The sequence below is a fragment of the Procambarus clarkii genome, chromosome 75 (assembly GCF_040958095.1).
Source record: "Procambarus clarkii isolate CNS0578487 chromosome 75, FALCON_Pclarkii_2.0, whole genome shotgun sequence".
Taxonomy (NCBI): Eukaryota; Metazoa; Arthropoda; class Malacostraca; order Decapoda; family Cambaridae; genus Procambarus; species Procambarus clarkii.
Window position 1 is genome coordinate 21,517,129 of NC_091224.1, and position 23,586 is coordinate 21,540,714.

At 44.1% G+C, this 23,586-nt stretch overlaps 1 protein-coding gene across 3 annotated transcripts in view; it reads right to left on the reverse strand.

Annotated features, from left to right (window-relative positions):
• Positions 1–23,586, reverse strand: part of LOC123771741 (uncharacterized) — a 62,102-nt gene that overhangs the window by 11,738 nt on the left and 26,778 nt on the right. The window contains exons 1-3 of one of the 3 annotated variants that reach the window (XR_011224684.1): positions 13,067–13,234; positions 10,040–10,202; positions 2,924–3,022 (exon numbers count right to left, since the gene is read on the reverse strand). Coding sequence is in view for 2 of the 3 variants with exons in the window: in XM_069313265.1 (XP_069169366.1) it covers positions 16,372–17,448 (1,077 nt within the window). In the remaining variant the exon portion in view is untranslated. Of the gene's footprint in view, positions 1–2,923; positions 3,023–10,039; positions 10,203–13,066; positions 13,235–14,738; positions 23,029–23,586 lie in introns of those variants that run through there. The other 2 variants (XM_069313266.1, XM_069313265.1) reach the window with 2 other exon arrangements.

Consider the following 23,586-nt stretch of genomic DNA (forward strand, 5'->3'; position numbering starts at 1 on the left):
ACAAGCACTCGGGTGAAGGCTGAAGCAGTTCAACACCATACGCCCCAACTTCAAATACACAGTTGAGAGGCGGGACCAAAACGTGATTTTCTGTGTGTGCCTGAAGTTGGGGCATACGGTCTTGCTTCACCCTTCACTTTACCCTTCACCGGCGTACTTCAGGGGTTTTATTTAATACTTGGACTGGCTTCAGTAGGGCCTCCAGACTTTCTGTGGCTTCACAAGTGTCACGTGAATCCCCTGCATAGCAGTGGAACTGCCTTTTCCCTTCACCTTCAATGCCTCTGCACTGGAAGTATACATCTACACCAGCCCAGAAGAGTCATCAGTCCTGCCCCCTCTCCATACGCCCCAGGGCCTGGCACGGCCTGGTACAACTCAGAGGCAAGCCGGGCGCCACTGCTAACTGGCAGTTTGTCCCCACAAACAAGCAGTTAGCCGCCTTCAACTGACAGTGGTACAGCTCAACACAAAGGCACCGCCAGCCACAACGAGCAGTTTGCTAGTTGACCAGATGTCCACCTCGTGTTGACACTGGATGAGTCATCACCGCCGGACTATATAAAGAGCGCTGCCTCCCTGGAGAGGCAATCTCTCCCTTAGTGCTCTAGGATCACCTTGGTGTCTCTAACCCGTCGTCCACTTCCAGCCAACGTCGTGTGACTGATGCCATGGTGGTATGGTAGCTGTCTTCAGAACACCAGTATATCTTCATACTTTTATTTATTGCTTATAGTTTATTTTTTGCATTTAAGGTCATACTAACTTGTTCACCTTTGCATTACATGATAGTCAAGTATTGTCATGTGTTATTTTTGTTCATTACTATTTCAGTAAATTGTTTAATTATTTATTTGATAATTTTCATTTGTTTCCACCTGCAACTTACACACTGCAAGGCCAATAGCAGCATTTCTTTCATTTATGTGAGGGAGAGCCATACCATCTTGGTTCAGTATAGCTGTGATACCATAACCCGTCACACAAGATATCCAGTTGTAAGACTTTTACCATCAGTGGTGGTAGAGTATGCAACTGGCAATGCCTTTGTTACAGGTTCGCTTCATCTCACAGCCCCAGTGGATTTTCTCACACATTTGAATATATGAAACAACTTTATTTGATACATTCCAAACCAAAGTACTGTACAGTACAGTACAGTAATTATCAAACCATCAAATGTGTGGGATAATCATAGTGCGCTAAATATCACTAACGTCGCCAATACAAGAACAAAAATGCATACGGCGAACAATATCAAAGGTATTGAATTTACCAAGAATTTTATCGAGGGACAATTGACAGTGAGGGATGGTCGGGAAGCAAGACACGTAAGTCCTGGAAGTCAGGACATGTAGAGACAACGGTTTGGACAATAAGAAGCAGGGCAGCGCTCCATTAAGTGCCCGTGAGTTAAACGTGTATGACCAATATACAACCTCGCCAGAGCCGTTTCCCACCACCGGTTACGGTGGTAGGAGGAAGGCCACGGGAACACACTACTCTTAAGAGCACGCAATTTGTTACCAGTAACAGAAGACCAACAACCCTGACAACGGGCAAGAATGGGGAAATGAATAACTGGGTAAAAGTCATAATAAGGAATACCTTTACGGGAGATGGGACAGGTGCGGATAGCTTCCTTAGCGGCAGTGTCCGCACGCTCATTTAAGAACACACCAATATGGGTGGGAATCCAGCGAAATTCCACTGTCTTAAATCTACTGGAGATAAGAAACAGCCAATGTTGAATTTCAACTACCAAAGGATGGACTGGATTAAAGGATTCTAGAGCCATGAGGGCACTGCAAGTGTCAACTACAAACACAGAGGAGGATTGACAGCGAGAAAAGAGTTGATGAAGAGCATAGAGAATAGCATAAAGTTCTGCCATGAAGATGCTAGTCTCCGGAGGCAGGAGACACAAAGGTGCAGTCAGGAAAAACAACAGAGTAGCCTACACCATCTGCAGACTTAAGACCCATTGGTGAAGACGGAAATAGAGTGGAAGTGTGAAGAAAAGTGTTCAAGGAAAAGGCGATTTAGAACTGTAGGAGGGGTAAAAGTTTTAGTCATGTGGGTCAAGGCTTACAGAATTTAGGAACGGGGACCCCTCCATAGGGGCAAAGACGGAATGACACGAGGGGAAATATTGGTAACACAAACTGAAAGAGTATTTTGTAAGAGAGACAACCGTACAGAAAGAGATAGGTGGTGAAGGGGAACAGGAACCACAGGATGGGTAAAGGTCAAGGCATGACATAAGCAAGAGTGAGGGTGCTGTAAGGACCATGCAAGGTGGAGAAGACAATAGCGATCATAGCGATCCTGTAGAAACAGGACGCCAGTTTCAACATACAGGCTTAGGGTAGGTGTCGAAGGAAAGGTACCAGAGCTGAGCCGTAACCCAGTATGATGCAGTGTGTCCAGATGGTGAAGGGTAGAAGGAGAAGCAGACGAGTAAACAGGGCCATAATCGAGTTTAGACAGAACGAGAGAGGAATGTAAAGAGAGGAGCAGTGTCGATTAGCTCCCCAAGAAGTATGGGACATGACCTAAAGTTAGTTAAGGGCCTTAGAGCATTCAACTCGGACGTAAAAAATATGGGGCAACAAAGACAAACGAGTGTCAAAGATTAGCCCTAAAAGCTTTAGCAGATTCTTTATACAAAAGGGGATGACCCCTGTTACCTAACAGTAAATAGGTATCTGGGAGTTAGCTGTTACAGGCTGCTTCCTAGGGGGGTGCGTGTGTGGGAGAAAAAAAAATTTAGTAGTTAACCACTGAACTGCTCTGTCTCCAAATAACACCCTGGTGCACAAGAAATAAATTCTTTCCAAAAAATTTTTTTCTCTTCTTATATTGTTAAAATGCAGAGTCTGATCACGGGGAAACTAAACAAAAAATATTGTATGTGACTTACTTTAGCTGCGATGGAGCTGGGAAGTTGAGCAAATTATGGGCGCTGAGCGTTGGAGCGATGGGGGTCTGTCGGCCCCGCCACCCCGTGCGACGGCAGTTGCTGCGAATAAAATGTTGCGCAATTATTTTGAAGTTTCTCATTCATTTCTTCTTTTTTTTTGCTGTAATATTATTTAAAAGTGTGTAATTTGTGGAATTTATATAATTCAAAGTATAGAACATCGCTATGCTCAAAATTATGGGCCTCATATATGCGACATATTCTACAATCAAACAGTGTTTTTGCTGTTATTACACTATATACACACATTGTATATACCCATCTACGTATGTATTCACCATAACGATCCACTATGTTGGTATGGTGAGCCCAAAAAACATGAGTGAGCTGCCACACCCTGCCAGTCCTCCCTCCCTCCTCCAACACATTACTCGCCAACATTCCTCCTCCCAAAATACTGTTATTGTGTTTATTACACTATTTACACACGTTATGTATAAGTATGTACATGTTTTATTCATGTACATACGTACATACTTGCCATCTCCTCACCTCTCTCTCTTGCCTACTTAATGCTCTTGCTTCTCTCATCTCATCACAATCGACTTTATAACGGTCCAGGACGGATCGAAATGTCGTCGTCTATTCAATTTCCAGTGTGTGGTTTGGTCAACAATGAAATCTTCATGCAAGATCTTATAAAGAAAACCCCTAGAACGAGTTTTGCAGATACGAAAGAGTTTAAGGTGAGTAGGGGATGGTTTGAGAAATTTTGAAAAAAACCAGCGTTGAATGTAATGAAACGCCATTTTCTGGGTGAGACCCGGAGGCTCCCCGGAGCTTTACCGGCTGATATGCTAATGTCAGACTTTGGCATCAGTCATGTGTATGGAGTTCTAGGGCCTACCGGGGACCACGAGCCAGAACCTGGCCCCCTCAGAGAGGCAAGGGGAGCAATGGCCTATAGAAACCCCCGCGTGGTTGGAAGCATTCTATGTCTGCCATCGACCGGGTCAAGCATCCAGAAAGGTAAGCATTCCAAAACAAACCCCTATTCTGGTGAAAATTGCTACCTAAGCCGAACTAGTGGATAGAACTCTTCAACAGAAAACAAGGAAACTAGTATGACGTCATACGTCACCACGCCGCTGTCTGCGCAGCTCCCCCCTCCCCGGGAGGGGGAAGGGGGAGCCCCAGACCTCCCACGCTGGCTATCCACCCATCAGTTCTGAGGCTGGATGTCAAAACACGCGAAAAACGCCGACCGAAAAACGCTGACTGAAAAACGCCGACCGAAAAACGTCGACCGGAGGGAGGGAGGGTTGCCGGGGAGCCTCCGGGTCTCACTCAGAAAATGGCGTTTCATTACAATCAACGCTGGTTTTCTGGGGGGAGCCCCGTCGGCTCCCCGGAGCTAACTACCCACAGAGGAAGGTCAAAGGGACAAAACCGGGAGGCGGACACCACGCACCCCCCAAGGAGGCGAGACAACCGGCAGCAAACGCCAACCCAAGGCGCCACAGCCCCGAAAATCCCGGGAACAACACGAGAACCACGAGCAGCAAGGCCCCTGTACGAACACCAAAAATCCATGCCCGAAAGACTGCAAGGCCACGTCGCCCAGACGGCAGCGAGAGCAGCGAAGCCACGAACGCCACAGGCATGAGGGAAGAACACAGGCAGCTTAGCCGCAAGAACACGGCTAACCACCCGGGACACTATCACCCGCGAACCGGGAAGAACAGAATTGGATTAACGCAAAACGCGCTCCGGATCCAAACGCCGTGGCACGCAAACAACAGCGGAGGGCCGCCACTGAACACAAAAACGACACACCCCCGGCCCGACCAACGAAGCACCAACAAACCCTGGACCCCTCCAGAATGCAGCAGCCCCACCCCGCGCCAGAAAAGATGGAGACTGCTGCCATCAGACAACCAAAACGCTAAAACCGAAGGAGCAAGAAAACTCAGCGACTCGACCCCCAGAGGCAAAGGCCCAAAGGAAAGAGCCGACGAAAAAACACACCGGAACCGAAGGGGCACTACCAACCGAGGAGAAGACAGAGCACGCTGACCAGAGACCAGGATGGTGCAAGCGGCGCACGAACAGGCCGGAGGTGAAACGACGCACAAGACAGCTGACTAACGGTGCAGAAGCAACACCAAGACCGAAAGCAAGCTGAAGCGGCTCCGCCTGCGCCGCACGAAAAGAGGCGAACAGTATGTGGCAAGACGACGGCCCCCAACCCCCACTAGAAAACCAAGCCGAGAGTAAACCAAGCTAACAAGAGTAACCACCTAAGAAGGGACAGGAAAAGGAAGGACCGCCAAAATACCCCATACTGCCGCCAAGAGAAGCACGCAGGTGGGACACCTACCACGAAGCCACCCGACCACCAACCGGAGGCGAGACCACGAGGCAGAACAGAAGCAGCCCCGACAAGGCCCCCCCCAGGAAAAAGGCGGAGCCGCGAGAAGATCTCGGGCGCGACCACCGAAACCCAGGCGGCACAAGGAGATGGAACGTCTGCCGAACAGAAAAACTCCCCTAAGCATGCAAGCCCGCCAGGAGTTCAGAAACGACGGGTCCGACGCGAGACATCGCAAGACCCCCCCCCAAAAAAAAAAAAAAAAAAAAAAAAAAACGGCAGGGCAAGCTAGGAAAACCAAAGAAGGCGGAAGGGTCGCCAAGGGGCACGAACAACTGCAATAGACCGAGACAAAGAAGCACATCACAGGACACAGGCTGACCAACGCCTAAGAACACACTCAGAACATCCCTGCTGCAGAGGAGGCAGGAAGAAAGAGCAGAAGCACAAAAAAACCCAGGAGAACAACCAGGGGTGGACAATCAGGCAGGGACAAAAACCCCACGCAATCCCCAGGCACAAAACGGCAGCAAAGTGCCACTCCACAACCGGACACAGGAACAAGGACACGCCACCGTGAAACACGGAACCAATGCACACGTGCAGCAGCAGCAACAGGCACCACTGCAACATGCAACATGTAAATAGCAACTCCCCTCTGCAAAGGCAGAGAACGGAGCAGGCAGACCCCAGACAGGGCCAACGGAGACACGACAAAACCCTGCAGGCCCAGAAACCTGCACCAGGCGACCGACGGCGGAGAAACCCCGCTCGATACCTGCTGGATGAGGTACTGGGAGCTCTTTTACACCTGAAGCCCTGCCCAAGGTCAGGCCAGACCGGCCAGAGGATGGCCCACCAGGCAGCTGCTAGGAGCAGTCCACCGGCCCACATACCCCCACAACCAGGACGGGCCGGAACTGCCATACGAAAACAGGCCAGTGCGCCCTGGAAGTCCACGGACGAACCAGCAAGAAGGCTTATGCTCGCAAGTAGGTCGTGTAACAAGCACAGACCACTGATGGTAATACAGTGTTCCCCAAAAGTGCCAATAGCACCACTGCACTCCACTGGTACTATCCCGCAAGTTCTACCAGATAGGCGGGACCCAAGAGCCAGAGCTCAAATCCTGCAAGCACAGCCAGGAGCCTTACCAGGTGAGTACAGAACCAACCCTACAACCCCCACACCTCACAACATTAAAAAGGAGGGTCCCCTGAATGACTCCAGCATGGGTTGGATATGCACATGAGGGGGACAGGAAGGGGTGATAAAGGGACAGTCACTGGTGTGCGAACGGTCTCAGTCGTACAAAAATATACCTAAATAAAGACAGGTATATAAACACCGCCGCATCCAGCGCCGGCCAAAAGACGCCAGACCGCAGAAACTCACCTGGCGAATGGTGGCACGAACTTGACACGACTCAACCGTGCCCAGAAGAACTTGGGAGCACCGCCAGGTGAAGACGCCAGAGCCGGACCCTGCCGGACCCGCAGGAGAACAGGGAGAGGCGAAGGAGGCGGTCCACACCCAGGACACAGGGAAAACTGCGGTGTCCTCCCCACAACTGGGAACCAGGACACCCCCGGCGCGAAGGGGCACATACCGCAGCCAGGGAGAAGAACGAGAGGCGAAGCACTGTAGCAAAAAAGGGCGCAAAACCCCAGCACTGAAACACCGCCCAGACCAAAACAAACTCCACGGCGCATGCGCATAACACGCTGGCCGAACCGCACACCCTCCCTGCGGGAAGGCGCCAGCCAGGACTACTGCACGAGAAAAGGAGCCAAAAGAGGAAGCAGGAACAATAAAACCGGCCAAAGAAGCAAAGAGCCCAAAAAGGAACCCAACCGGGCGACAAGTAGCCCAACCGGGCGACAAGTAGCCCAACCGGGCGACAAGTAGCCCAACCGGGCGACAAGTAGCCCAACCGGGCGACAAGTTAGCCCAACCGAGCGACAAGTAGCCCAACCGGGCGACAAGTAGCCCAACAGGGCGACAAGTAGGCCCAACAGGGCGACAAGTAGCCCAACAGGGCGACAAGTAGCCCAACAGGGCGACAAGTAGCCCAACAGGGCGACAAGTACGAGGAGCCGACAGACGTTCCAATAATGCGGGAAGTAGCGAAAAACCTTCCCGTACCCTCGAGAACACATAAGCCAACACTAGTCCCGAAGGCACACGAAGGCGCAGGCGCACCCGAGATCAGAAGTCACGCAGAACCCCATCGAACGGGGAAACAAGACAAAAACACCGTCCCAAAAAGGGGGGGGGAGGAAACATCCACCCACAGGACGGAACCAACCGACTCAAAGGCCAAGGAACCGAGCCCGGGGAGGGGCCGACGTCCAACAGCACGTACGGCGAGTGGGGAGGAAAGACCCCACTCCGCGTAACCACAAGCCCCGCCTAGAGGGGGATAAAAACCCCCATGGGGTCTAACGGGGCCAAGGCCCCCCAAGTCAGCCCCTCCCCAGCCCCGGGAACCTACACGACAGGCCCCGGGGCCGAGCCGTTCCCCCAAAGCCCCGGCCATACCAGAAAACCGGGGCAGCCGTGAAAACACTAAGGAAGGGAGCCCACTGGCAGACTCATACAACACGGCTGGAGGAACAGGCCCAAATGCCCCCGTCACTACCCCGGAAGGGGAATTCCCCGAGACTGCCCGAGTCTCAACACCACCAAAAACCCCGCCCCGAACCTACAGACGGTAAGGAACCGGATGCAGGCAGGAAGGGTGAACCAGGGGAAAGACAAGGGGGCGTGGATGGAACCGAAGCAACCAACACCCCCAAGTCCCAAAACGAACTACAACGGGGCAGCCCCGGGGCTCCCGGGGAGGAAACCACGAGAACGTTGCCACCACCAAGGCTCAAGTGCAACGCCCCTGCTGCCCGCACCCGCTTTGTTAGCACCACTGGGTAACCGAGCCACAACGAGCAACCAAACTCGCAGGACTCCGGGTCGAAGGTGTCACCGACCCCACAGGCAGCAGACGGAGGCAAAACAGAGAGTCACCCAGAGACAAAAGGTGAGAGCAACCCTCAAACTCGCTGGAAGCGAGGGGGGGACTCTAGGGTCACATCCATCGGACCCGCGCGCCCCCAGGGGTTTCTCAGGGTCCCAAGCGTTTACTTTAAGAGGACTCGCGCTCAGGTAATCCCAGGCAGGGTACTGCTAACCGGCACCCAAAGCTACCAAACAACTTTCTAAGAGCTGAACCCCCGGGACGTGTACACTCACGGGGACCTAGCAGGGGTACCACCAGAAAATACTCAGAACACAAGGGACACAAGGGCCAAGAACGAAGGCAGACCCCCCCACCAGGTAGATAAACAAAAAGAAAAAGAAAACCCCGCAAGAGGACAGCGTACCCAAGCGGAACAGAGCCGGCCGCTATGATTGGTAAAGACAAGCTGCACAGTACCCCGCGCCCCACCAGTGCAAACACTGCCCCTTACTCTAAGGCGAACAAGGGAGACAGAACACCCGAGCACACAAAGAGCGGCCGAAAACCAAGCAGTAAACGGCCAAGCAGGGGCAGGACCCAAGGAACTTGTGGAAGGTGGCCCCAAGCCCCAAGGGCAGTACTTACAGGGCACCTAGGGAAGGGAACCCTAGGCGCATGCAGCCCGAGTATTGAAGAATCACTCCCGGCTCACGCACCACCTAGAAAACAGACACCACACTCTAGGTACAGTGCTGAAACAACCACTGGAGCCGGAGCACATAACCATTGCCTATAGCATCAGCCGAAGAACTGATGGGTGGATAGCCGGCGTGGGAGGTCTGGGGCTCCCCCTTCCCCCTCCCGGGGAGGGGGGAGCTGCGCAGACAGCGGCGCGGTGACGTATGACGTCATACTAGTTTCCTTGTTTTCTGTTGAAGAGTTCTATCCACTAGTTCGGCTTAGGTAGCAATTTTCACCAGAATAGGGGTTTGTTTTGGAATGCTTACCTTTCTGGATGCTTGACCCGGTCGATGGCAGACATAGAATGCTTCCAACCACACGGGGGTTTCTATAGGCCATTGCTCCCCTTGCCTCTCTGAGGGGGCCAGGTTCTGGCTCGTGGTCCCCGGTAGGCCCTAGAACTCCATACACATGACTGATGCCAAAGTCTGACATTAGCATATCAGCCGGTAAAGCTCCGGGGAGCCGACGGGGCTCCCCCCAGAAAGACGTGGTATTCATAGTGTTGTGAGGCATGGTGAGGGTGCCAGCTCAGACAAAGTAGGGGCTGAAAGATTTGTTCGTGATTTTAAAGATTTTGTAGATACTGTATTGATGGATATATTCCACAACAAGTGTTTAATTGTGAGGAGACATGGCTATTCTGGAAAAAATTGCCGAAGAGGACATACATTACCCAAGAGGAGACGTCACTGCCCGGACACAAGCTAACTTGGGCTAACTTGTGTCAGGATAGGCTAACTCTTGTGCTGTGTGGCGATTTGAAAATTAAACCCTTGCTCATGTATCATTCCGAAAATCCAAGAGTTTTAAAAAATATATAACATGCAGAAAAACTGTGATGTGGAGTGGTTTGCCCTGCCATCAAAAAATATCTGCAAGAGAAAAGTTTGACACTCAAGGTCCTGCTTCTCGACAATGCTCCTGCTCATCCTCCAGACTTGGAGGATGCATTGTTGGGGCCACTTTTTTTTTTTTAGGGATATTCCTACATAAGCCCTGAGTTTCTGGCTAATGTACCAATGACATGAAGGAGGAGTTTTCAACCTACCTTGTGTTAGGTGTGCAGAGGTCAATGGTTGAACATAATGTCAGGAGCAAAGGGGGGCGTTTGCCTCTTCGAACACAATTGCGACCATCTTCATCTCTTCGAACTATCCTAAATGCTCTCTTCACCTGTCTGACCAAATTGGGTGTCCAGACCACCTTTGAATCTGAAATTGTAAAATTAATAGCAATTTCAGAATATTCAGTCCATTTATACTAACAAAATTATACATACAGTACTGTAATTGAAATTTTACAGAATGATAAAGGCAATTTAGCAACTTTGTTAAAATGCACATGGGAGAAATACATGAAAATAGGTTAATATTGTTTGTAAGGTTGATGGGAAATGTTTATTACTTTTATGATTTAAAAGATGTATAGCCCTAATACTCCATCCTGGGTGCATTCCACCAGGTAATGACCACAGCAAAAGTTTTCCACGAGGCTCTATTGTCACACAAACTTTTCACATTTTCAAACTTGATTCATCTTTCCCCCCCCCCCTCGTTCCAGGGGTTTTCTTTAAAAGGTCTTCATGCAAATGCCTTGGTTTCTCACAAATGATGGCCTCTGAAATGCTATCACCTGCTAACTCCTTGTTGTGTATCCAAATTAATAAAAACTTTTTAACATCCTCAAGTATTTGTGTTCTTTGTTTCGGGATTGTTGATATGCCTTTTGCCACTTTAATGTTCATAACGTCCTTTTTCTTAGCAAGTACAGTGCATATTGTTGACATAGATTTGTTGTACTGCCTAGCTAGTTCAACAACCTGTGCACCATTTTGATGTTTATGAATGCTCTCTTGTTTTTCCTCTATGGTCATTCTCACATGTGTTTTCTTGGCTTGAACCTTACCACTGGCTTTCTTGGGACTCATGGCAAGATATATCATAACAAATTTTATGTTCAAATAGCCAAAAATCTCAAAACAAATGTAATGCTTTACAAAGAATTCAGGCGCGATACTTACTAGGCAGGAGACACTGGTAAACTGAGGCGCGATCACCATGCCACCACGCGCTAGGTCAGCCCATACGTATATCAACAAACTCCTTTCCCGAGGCAAAGTTTGTAACCCGATTCAAATTTTTCGAAGAAATTAGGCTCGTAACCCGAAAAGTTCATAAATATTAATTCGTAAGCCGAGGTGTCACTATATATAACTAAAAAATTAAACTCAGGATTACTTTCAACCCCTACCCCTTTTGCTCTACTCCATCGCCACCTACCTTCACCCCCCTCTATGATGTACTCTTCCATAGACACCTACCTTTGGCCCCCTCCTCCCCTCTACTCCTCCATCATCACCTACCTTCACACCCCCTCCCTTCTCCTCCTCCATCGTCACCTTCCTTTCACCCTCCTCTATGATGTACTCTTCCATAGACACCTACGTTCACTGCATATAATGCTCCCCTCTACTCCTCCATCGTCACCTACTTTCACCCCCCCCCCTCCGCTCTACTCCTCCAGGGTCGCAGACAATTTCACGAGTGTGAGAACTACGAGTTCTCTAACTACTCTCACTCCTACTCTCTCACCAGTGAGGGGGAGGGAAGGAGGGAGGAAATGAAGGAAGAAAGGTGGGGGAGAGAGAATAGGCAGGGGGAAGGAGGGCCTAGATACATTTCTTCCATATAGATAGGTAGACTGAGGGAGAGCTGCTTGCCAAGAGCCCTATCAGACAGGCTTCCTATTCCTCAACCCTCCCTAATATGCCACATCCTGGTCAGGACAACTTGCTCGATTGTTATTCTTGGTGTGACTCGAGAACTGACCTCGAGGCGGGGCATGGGCATGGATTATCTCCCAGGGGCACGCACCTCCCTGCCCCAGCTCTCTCTCTCTCTCTCACATAATCTATCAAGGGTCTAACATGAGGTCATTGTGCCTACCAGAAGTGTATATGTCCAAGGCTGGCCACCTGTCTGCACCATTCAAATGTATAAACACGTAATTAGTCTATTAAAATTATATATAATGCTACAATTATAAATTAATTTGTTCATGGTCATTCGTTTATCAGTATTTTAATATGAGGTATATATACACATGTATGTATACGTTGACGTACACATATATGATTATGTGTATGGAATGATTATGATTATGTGTAATCATATATGATTATATCTAATGGAATGCATTAGTAAGTGATGTGGTGGAGGCTGACTCCATACACAGGTTCAAGTGTAGATATGATAGAGCCCAATAGGCTCAGAAACCTGTACACCAGTTGATTGACGGTTGAGAGGTGGAACTAAAGAGCCAGAGCTCAACCCCAGCAAGCACAATTAGGCGAGTATATGAACGAATGCACATGTACACTTTCAAATGAATTAAGATACCTTGAGATACACAATGACTTAGTTTAAATAGTTTAAACACATTATGGTACTGATTTTGACATGCTGATGTCTGGAAGGGAGAGGGGGTGTGGGGGGTTATTGTCTGAGGTGGAGGACCAGAGGAGGGGGTCAGTGGAAGGATGGTGGCTGGAGGGATGCCATTGTTCTAATGGTTATGAAAACAATTATTGATGGCAGGAATTCAGTGGGTGTGTACTTCACCCGCACCATCACCATACTGTGCCCTGCTACAACCCCCCCCCCCACTCCACCCATGCTGTGCGGGGCGTATTACACATTATGGGATAACCGACTGTCTGTCCATTCCTGTCTGCTCGTTATGCTGCCCTTCCTTTTGAAAATTGTCTGCTTTATCGACTTCCTTCAAGACCACACGTTAGCCTCTTATCACGCCCTCATACCACTCTCAGGGAGCCGGCTCTTCTATACAATAGTTACCACTCAGTCCCCAAGGTGAAAGAGTGTCCGGGCATATGACTTGTTACGTGTACTTATTTGAGATTCGTTTGGGCTGTCACGTGTGGTGATTAGTGTTGGGTAAGGCTAGGCCAGGCCAGGTCAGACTAGGCTAGGTAAGGCTAGGCCAGGTCAGGTCTGGTCAGGTCTGGCTAGGCCAGGTCAGGCAGGGTGAGAGAAGTAAAGCGGCAGGTACTTACGTTTCCGAGAAAGTAGCGGCAGTAGTATATTGTTGATTTAGATTCGACGACATCCTGAAGCTAGCAGGTGGCGGCCTCATCGCTCTCGAACTTGTTGTTGTTGTTGTAGGGGATACGAGGCACACCCAATATCCCCCTTACATTGATCACATCGCACACTAATATTTTTATTATTTCGGTCACCAGATTTGTCTGTTTCGTATATGTATAATTGTTCAATATTAAAACCACAATAGAATGCTCTAAGTACTTTCGTATATTAATACATCTTCAGAAGGAATGGTTCGCTCTGAAGATGTATTAATATAAGAAAGTACTAAAGGAAATTCCTGTTTCAATTCTTCCTCCGTGGTCTGACACTCTTATTATATATTGTATATACTGAATTATATATACTATGCTTATATAATATATACTGAAATATTGTTACATTTAACGTATGAAACAAAGTATATATCTGTATTTTTAATAAAATATAAAACATTAATATTTATCAACGTATCTCTGTGAATTACATAATTTATCAGTATTGTAACAGCCTGTGATCTCCACCTGGCTGGCCACTGATACCTAAGTAGCTTTCATGTGTCCGGACACCGGCGATAGGATTGTATTATTTAACTTTAAAGAGAGAGATATTTCTTGAAATGTTGTCACATTAACGTCTACATCTTCCTTCCTTCTGACATATAGATTTTAAGGTTAATTAGCATATATGGAAATAAATTACACAATTTATAGGCTGGTGTGAAGGGCTTCACACTCTTAGAGCAAGCCATCAAGAAACTGTACAGTATCAAATGCATATATCTTCGCTTTCACTTAAGTTATATTTATGACAAGTATTTAAAGTGTAGCTTATATTTCTGCCTTTCTGTTGACATAGAAAACTTTCGTTTATTACATTATCTAGATACAATTAGCATTGATCTTCAAAAGGTTGTAGTTGTAACTTCCATTATAAACAACATTATTATTGCAAACAGTAGGAGTTTCAAAGTCTCATTTGTATGGATACCTTCTCATATAGGTGTTGTCCAGCATGATGACACAAACAAGGCAGCTAAAACTGAATGTGATAAGCCTGAAGTTGAGTGGGATATGGGCATTCCAATCTCTTCTGTCAAAGCCGCAATATTTTAGGAAATTAGGGAAGACAGAAGAGCAGTCACTGATACACAAAAGCCAGAAAGCAAGAGTATAAAGAGCTATGACATGTTTATGTGCCTCTGTAACCTTTTCCACTACCGCCCTCAAGATGATATATGGGGTGCATAATTAATGAACTAAACTAAGTAAACATGTTTAGAATCGAGAATTATATGAACGGACAGCATAAAACTTCCACTAGTATCACAATGACAGTGTGACATTGTAATTGCCAGAATTAGGCTAGGATATCGATATGTATCGCAGGTGGCTGCAGGTAATGAATAGCCCCCAATGGTGAATATTCCAATTGTAAACTATGTGAACAAGAGCTGGGACATACTCACCAACACTATATCTGTGATTGCCCTGTTATAAGTGACTTCAGACCAAATGGTATAAGGGGGTACTTTGAGCTCTGTAATTACTTCATACACTTAGGAATATTGGAAGATATTCTTATGCTGTACCCGGATTTTGCTAACGGAGGCTAATAGATCAGCCTTATATTTTATGTTCTCACCTGATTGTTACCTTGAGGTAGGCCCGTAAGTGGTAGTCCTCTTGAACCATTAACAGTATCAATAGATGATACTGGAGATCTGTGGAGGTGCGACTGGACCCTGCGTGACGGGAGATGTATCCCTTGTTTCTTGTGATTGATTGATGAGAATTAAGCCACCCAAAAGGTAGCACGGGCATGAATAGCCCGTAAGTGGTGTTCTTGTTAGTCACAGTTGATTTTTTTTTATTGAGGCTGGTATTTTATCCCCTGATTCCATGTATAACTAACCATCATGTGAGATGGGAATATTTAATGAACTTATAGCTAGTTTTTTATATACACTGTGTAATCTTTCATATAGAATAGGGTAGCAGCACATTACTGTGTATACCTAAGCTTGTTAATAATAACAAAAAAAAAAGTTAGTTTCTATCGATAGGGAGAGCGATGGTTCAAAAATCCTTCTTTAAAATATGAATATCTTTCCTATCTCACTAAGATCTAATCTCTGTGATTAAAATGCAAAATTGACTTTGTCACTGCCTTTTTGATAACGTATACAATCATAAGCTTATTTGTGAATCTCTATTAAACAGTAAATCAGAGAGCGTGTAAGGTTCCGTGTTCCATGTCCGAAGAAACAGGGAGATTTTACATAAATACAGTACATGATAGTTTAAGTAGCGAACGCATACCAACAAATAACGATTAGTATCTATAACAAAAATATTGTTCTATGGAGTTGATTTAACTTCCAACCATGTATTTTTAAATAATCTTTAACGTTTTCTGGCTAGTTATGTTAGATTTGATTAAAAATACGCATTCTACTTGTTAACATCAGTTTTAGTTTAGTTCATTTATTATGCACCCCATACCCATCTTGCGGGCGGTAGTGGAAAGGGTTACAGAGGCACATAATGGGCTCAGGGACTGAACCCCACAATTCATTTAGCTAAGCAAGTTACAATCTTGATGAGCTAGTTACAAAATTCAATCTAAGTCGTCACATCAACAATGGGTTCGAGATCGACCTCAAGTACAGGTTCTAAATTAAGCAACTGACATATGTGGAGAGCTAGTGTCAAAATTTATATGTTTGTCCTGCACACCGCCCCCCATCCAGTGGGCAGCGGTGGATAGGTTACAATCACTCAGTTACTACCTACAGTTAGCAAACTGGGAATATTTGGCTAAAATTTCTGGTAGCAGATCATTTTTAATGAAATATTGACACATCGCTGGAACATTGGTTATAGAATTGTCTCTAAATTCACGTATCTTTTCGCACTCCATCACATAGTGACGGAGGGTGTGCGAATAATTTTGTTGACACAGTTTACATTTGGTCAGGTCTTCATCAGCAGATAATGAGAATTCCCAGAGATACTTGTAACCAAGTCTAAGCCGAGCAGTAGTAACATCTAGAAGTCTGCTGATTTTATTGGATGATCCATAGATGTGTGGCTCCTCTTGCATGATAGTATGATGATAGATGGAATTACTGGTGTCAATTTCACTTTGCCTCAGATCTACAAGATCTTGTTGAAGTTCTCGGTGTACTGCTGCTCTCAGATTGCTCATTGGCAATCCAAGGTTACACTCAACGGCTCCTTTAAAGGCAGATTCTTTGGCTAACTTATCAGCTCTATCATGCATTCGGAGGCCAACATGAGATAGAGACCACATGAAATGGACTGTTACCATCCTTAATAATTTTGTTGTATTTGTGTCTAGCTTCGGACACGAGCATGTTACAGTTATGTCTTAAAGAGTTGAGAGCATTTAAGGATGATAAGGAGTCACTTACAATTAATGTATCAAGTTTTGAGACTTGTACACATTTCAGTGCAAGGATCAAGGCAAATAGTTCAGTCTGAAGGGTAGAGGCCCAGTTGTTTATACGGACTCCCCACTCAAAGTACAGGTATAGGCCATCGCCCATTGTCATGACAACTGCACTTCCAGCTGCACCCGTGGTGCGGTGTAGGGAACCATCAGTGTATATAATTTGAGAGAGAGAATGCTCTGTGGACAGAGCATCAATATGGCTTAAGGCGTTGAGCTTTGCCTCAAGACGAAGCTTGGGCTGATCTCTAATTTGCTTCTTGGGTGGAAAGGGAGGGATTAAAACTGGAAAGGGTGTAACCTCCCACGGTGCAGGAAAGTGCCGTTGTTGTTTCTCTTGGTACAAATCATGAACCCCATACATTCTGAGTTGAGTTCCAGTTTTTGTTATCCATTTGGAACAATGCTGATCTTCAATAAAGAAATTCTGGAGGGCTTCTGTGCAAGGATTAGGATGAGTTAGCCTAAGCATTTTTATACCAATTTGACAGTTAATTTCAGTAACACGATCAACAACGCTCAGAATATTAAGTTCCTTTCTCATATTAAGTATCTTTGTGGTACGAGGGCACCCAAGGATTATCCTCAAGGCTTCGTTCTGCAATTTTTCAAGCCCTCCAAGCTTTCTTTCAGGCATCAAAACAAGCAGAGGTGCAGCATAATCCACTAAAGATCTGATGTATGCAAAGTACATCATTTTGACAATTCTGACATTGGCACCATAGCCTGAGTGATAACCTGCAACAGCCTTGAGAGCTCGGAGCCTTTCTTTAAACTGACGACAGAGTCTGAATACAACAGGACCATACAGTGGCACCTCAAGGCCAAGGTATTTGAATCTGTTTACATAGTCAAGCTGGGAGCCATCAGACAGTTGCATCTTGCGAACAGCTCCTCCCTGCCTGGGTGGGCGCCGATTTAGTATCTTTGTTTACATCATAAATTAAATTTGCGATAATTTGAGCAGAGAAGTTCGACGACTGGATCACTGTGTACAGAAGGTTGATATGCCAGCAAACACTTTCCAGAGAGCAATATATCTTGGATAAGTCGCTCCGCGATATTGTTGCTTGGACCATCGACTTCCTTTGATATTACATATTTACATCTTATTTTGTTATGAAATGATATTTTTTCAGAGTAAAATTATGTTTTCTCATTTTCTGCATCCAGCATCCACATTATAATGAGTAAATATACCATATTACTTCATTGCTTACGTAATGCTAGGAAGGTTTGAGTAGCTTTGGGTCTTTAGTGGACAATCTCCAATAGATGGGGCGAGAGTCGCCCCATCTCTCTCGACCGGGCGGGACTCGAAACTTAAATTAAAATTGCTATATCATTGGTCTCCAACATATATTTCCTTTGATGCACTCACAATAACGATTATAGCTCTGTCTCTCTGGAGGCATGTAATATTTTAGGCTTTATTAGCGTATCTTTGTTAATTACACAACATATTGGCAAGTGCGTAGGCGTCTGCACTCCATGACCGAAAAGCTACTGAACGCCACTATAAAAACATATATATCTTCACTCGAGCTTTAAATATGTCTAATGTAATGTATTTAAAATAAAGCTTATATTTCTATCTTTCTTAAGACGTGTAAAACATTTGTGTTTATTAACGAATTTACGTAAAATAAACATTCTTCTGAGAGAGTTGCTCTGTCGCTCAGTCTATGCGGGGGTCGGAGCTCGGCGATTATTAAAATACATGAATCTTCATTAGAACTTTAATTATGTCTATGATAAAGTGTTTAAAATGAGCCTTATATTCCTATCTTTCTTAAGGCATATAAAAAATTTACATTTATTTACAAATTTACGTGAAATAAGCATTGTTCTGAGAGAGTTGCTCCGTCGATCGATCTGTCCGGAGTCGGAGCTCGGCTATTATAAAAGTACACGTATCTTCGCTTTAAATTTAAATATGCCCATGGTAAGGTATTTAGAACGAAGCTTATATATCTGTCTTTCTTGTGACATATAAAACTCTTATGTTTATTAAGGAATCTGCGTGAAATAGGCATGGTTCTGAGATGAATGCTGCGGTTTTCGAGTTTGACGAGCGATGAAAACTGCCACTTTTATACAACTACAAATATCTTCGGTTTTACTTAAAATATTTGTCTGGTAGAGGTTTTACATATAGATCGCGTTTCTGTCTTTCTTCTGACTAATAAATAATTTTGGTTTAATCAGTTATCAAGATGCTTTCAACAATATTCTTTCAGCGTTCGTCTTTTCCAACTTGGGCGACCCTTTTGGAAGCGCGATACTTGGGTTAACCCATCCTATAGTTGGGTCTGTTTCCAACTGGGGTTCGAATATAATCACCTGTCAATTTATATTTTAGTGATTTGTAGATATAAAACCTTGCTACAATGTACCTTTTCATCTTATCTGACGTTAGATTAAGGACCTGCCTGAAATGCTATGCATGTTGGTGTCTTTGCAAGAATGTACAAATACCAATCTTATGTAATCTCGCCAACACATTGCACCTTCGTTTTAATGAAGTTATTATTAATTAATAAGCATTATTACCATTATTATTTACAGAGTTGCGATTCGAACAGAGGTCGGCAGAGAAGTACCATTCAAGAAATGTTTGAACATTTGTTGCGAGTCGTGTGAAACCACTTAAATTCATAAGTAAGGAATTTGGGGGCACAATTTACGAGTATTTTGCCTTTGTTGATGTGAACAGGCTGAAGACACACCAGGTAACAAAATATCGATTGGTTCAGTAGGTCGATAATAGTTTAAGAAGTTTAGGATGTTCAGTTAAACTGTCAAACCCCAAATGTGTGAACCCTCCGTGTCCAAGTATTATCAGACAACCCGTCCTCTGACCATGTCCATGCCATCCAGAGGTTGACCCCAAAGGTGCATATTCATCAATTTTAACATGCTGTTCATTCAAAATTAGTATTTTATCAAATATAAATTAATATTGTTATATTAGCATACTGTGCATAATTTAGGCATTGGTTAGGTGTTTAGGTTCTGTTGATTATTTTGTAGTATGTGGGTGAAGCATTTACAACATTGTGGTTCGAACAAAAGTCGTCAGCAAACCACTTGAGTTGCGAGTCTTGTGTAAACCGTTTTTCCATTCATTAGTTTTTAATTTTAATTAAATTTTTAACAATAGATTTTTTTGGCAGATGCATGTAATGGACTTTAAGTCTTTATGAGGATGGATTATATTTGAATACTGCAGCCAATCCTAAACTAAGCCCCAAGTCCATTCCATGCAGCAGGCAAACACTCCTGTATGAATAAAAACGCTTTTACACACTATTCACATTAAGTGAACGTTCAAACATTGCTCTAAATGTTGCTTTGCTGTCTGCTTGAATCGCAACCAAGGGCTTCACCTACATACGGTATTACAAATTATTACAAAAATCGAACCTAAATACACAATGCTAATATTTAATAGAAAATTTATGTTATTAATGAACAGTATGTTAAAAATTGATGGATGCATTTTTGGGAGTCTGCTGCTGGATGTAACAAACGCAGCCTAAGGATAAGTTCCAGTACGGAACAGGCTGTGTGTATTCACCTGGCCTATCTATCCTCCACTCTAATGTCCCTCTTATCAGGGTTTAAAGAAACCACGGAAACATCAACATTAGAGCCGGGTGTTTTACAAGAGCATTTTTTTTTTAAATATAAAATAAATCAGATTTAGTATATGGACAGACCTTTAATTCATTGCAAAAACAATGGTAAAATTCAGAATAGTGCATACAGACTGGTAACAATTTGATGATATCCAATCCGTACAAAATAGCACCTATAGAAAATTTAGAAAAAGACTAAAAATAACGAATAATACAGTAATAGAGGAGAGGAGGCACAAAAATAAATAAAACCTTTGGATGTTAATGAAAAAATATGGTCATTCCACCATTCATGTTCATAGTTAAAGAAAATGTTACAGCATGAACAACAAAATTAACTTAACCGATTCAATAACGGTTATAAATATATATAAGATAGAGGTTACTTATATAAAAAAGGTAACTTGGCATAATATATAACAAATTTGCTATATGCAACAAAGTATTTTTGTTTGCGATACTTGCAGTTTGCATTAAAGTTTTTCTTCCCCTCCCGATAACTGCACGAGTAGTGATGTTGAAAGACGAGACGTTCACAGTGGGGCAGCAATAGTCATCATTGTTTAAATTACTAATCAAGCTGTCAATGTAATCAGAGCTTTAATATAACAATGTGCTTTAATATACTACTTATCTCTCTCATCTCATTTTTCTCTTGTAATGTATCTTTCATTTATCAATTCTGATTGAAATTACCTACTTAAAATTATCTGCTAGATTAAGGACTTGCCCGAAACGCTGCGCGTACTAGTGGCTTTGCAAGAATGTAAATACTGTACTATCCAATGTATTCTCACAAACCCAATGTACCTTCTTGTATATATAAAAATAAATAAATAAATAAATAAATTTGGCAGAGGTTGGAAGTTATTGATGACTTCTATTTGTGTGAGGATAAAGACTGCAACAAAGTTCTGTTTTTTTGTAATCATGTTTACAAGTTATTTAGCTTCATGTACAATAAAGAAAACTGGATGTTTTAAATCTGAACAATGTTGTCATTGAATATTAGCCAGCAGATAACTAATTTAACATTACAATGCTTCATAGCACACAAGTACAAATGAGCAAGAACCTACAATCATACTGAAAAACAGCAGCACTGCAAGGGAACGATCTGAACAATTAACAGCAGCTGTGTAAGGTTTAAGTCAAGGAATAACACTGTTGGACAGAGATCGATGAAGACAGACCAGACAAAGAAGAAGAAAAAAAGGAGACCTAACCGAACACAAATCTTGTAACCGCAGCTAGAAAGACGAATTACTAGCGGACAGACTAGTAGATATTGTTGAGCAGCAAACAGCATAGAAAATGTGATTAAAAAGGAGATATGTAGAGTCTGTTAATAGCAGACATAGCAAGATGGGGAACACTGAAATACTCCACCCATATCATATATCAAAGTGTGCCCGAGAGCCAAATCAAGTTCAACTACCGGGTATTTAAAAAAAAATTAGAACTGGATTTTACTTTGTTTTATAAACACTCGAGCCAAGTAAAATGAGGTGGTAATATAGATGCTTTGATCTTTCACAGAAAGACACACTTAAAACTATTTGGGGGTGGGGGTTCTTACTGGTGGACTTAAATTCCGTGAACGGCCTAAAGTTTTCCCCTCTAGTCATTTTGACCTCTATTTCGGTCATCTTATTATCCATTACATTTTTTTTAATTATTTCATCAATATACATTGTACATACATTTAACTAATTCCAACTTCCCTTTAATATTCGGAAGACTACACTCAATTATAGTAGGAATGTTATTACCAATCTTAAATTTGGCTCTACCAACTTTAAAATGTTAGCATGATCGGTTTTTAATAAAAATTTACGTCAGTCTCTGTATTTAACACGTTTGTACACTTGTGACAGCAAACTTGTTTTGTGACCTACGAACACTTAACTTTAATAAATTATTCGCTTCTTGAATAAAAAAAAAAATAAAGGTGCATCTTAAACTATAATTCCTTCTCCATGTTGGATCAAGCTTCACAAAATAGCATTTAACGATCAGAGTTGAAATAGCATGCTTAACTTCGCTCAGAAATATAAACTTTCATTTAGTTTGAGTAGTCTTTAAAACTAAAACTGCAGAGAAAGACTTATAAAATAGAGACTGTTCTATTGTGTTATTTGACCACACAAGACGATGGAAAAACGAATTCTTTCACGCCTCCACTTCTACAGGAAATTTCATTGTAGAGTTTAAAACAAAAGTTAATATGGACACAATAATATGCCCTCAGAGTTGTCTAATTAGAAGTATATAGAATTAAAATTTGCAATAAATCTAAATTTAAGACTAAAGTATGAATATTGGATGGTCAAGCAAACTACTTATGTGGTAACTGGTAACGCGAGCTCCCAGCAGCAGAGATAGGCATAACCCCATAACAAAAGCAGTGATTTAACAGATCACCGTGTACACACGGTGATCTGTTAATCACCGTGTGTGATTAACAGATCACCGCTTCTGTGTATACACACAGTTAACTTTAGTTCTGAATTATAATCAGGACTAAAGTAGATTTGCTGATTGGTCAGTAAATAAGCTTTTATTGATGGACTTAACCCTACTGCAGTTTGGTTTAGTATTGGGGCTGAAAAGCCTGGTCAATCAACCAAAAGCGGTGTTAAGCACCGTACCTACTGTGGCGGAATGTTTATATATACATATATAGCATGATGAGCAGTCAGCAGAGGGGTAAAGAGAGAGATCTCAGCCGTGTGTGGCGAGAGCCGGGGGCGCCAGCACAGCTATCACCAGCAGGAGGAGGTTGTGATGGTGCTGTAGGCAGACGTGCACACTTGAACCTGAAAGACATGTTAGTTGTTACTAATACATGCTCAGTTAACTGACAACTCAAATATATTTGCGAGAAAAATTATGTCTAATTTTAAAAAGGTATCCAACCGACTGGTTGATACCTGGTTACCTGGTTGATTGGGTTCTGGGAGTTCTTCTACTCCCCAAGCCCAGCCCGAAGCCAGGCTCGACTTGTGAGTTTGGTCCACCAGGCTGTTGCTTGGAGCGGCCCGCAGGCCCACATACCCACCACAGCCCGGTTGGTCCGGCACTCCGACTGGTTTGGTTTTGAGCTTTTTAAGGCCTATCAACATCTGGGAGGTTGATTAACACCATTAAAAGCGTTCACCGACCAACCAGCAAGAATACCCTAGTTCTTGATATAGTCCAAAGATTGACGATTGATAAAGATTAAGCCACCCAAGAGGTGGCACGGGCATGAATAGCCCGTAATATAGTCCAAAGAGAAAGTAAACAATATATATCGAGAAGCATGGGGGGGGGGGGTTATACCTCTATCCCTTCTCAAAAATTAACCGACCGATTACCAGATATTTATTTCCTCT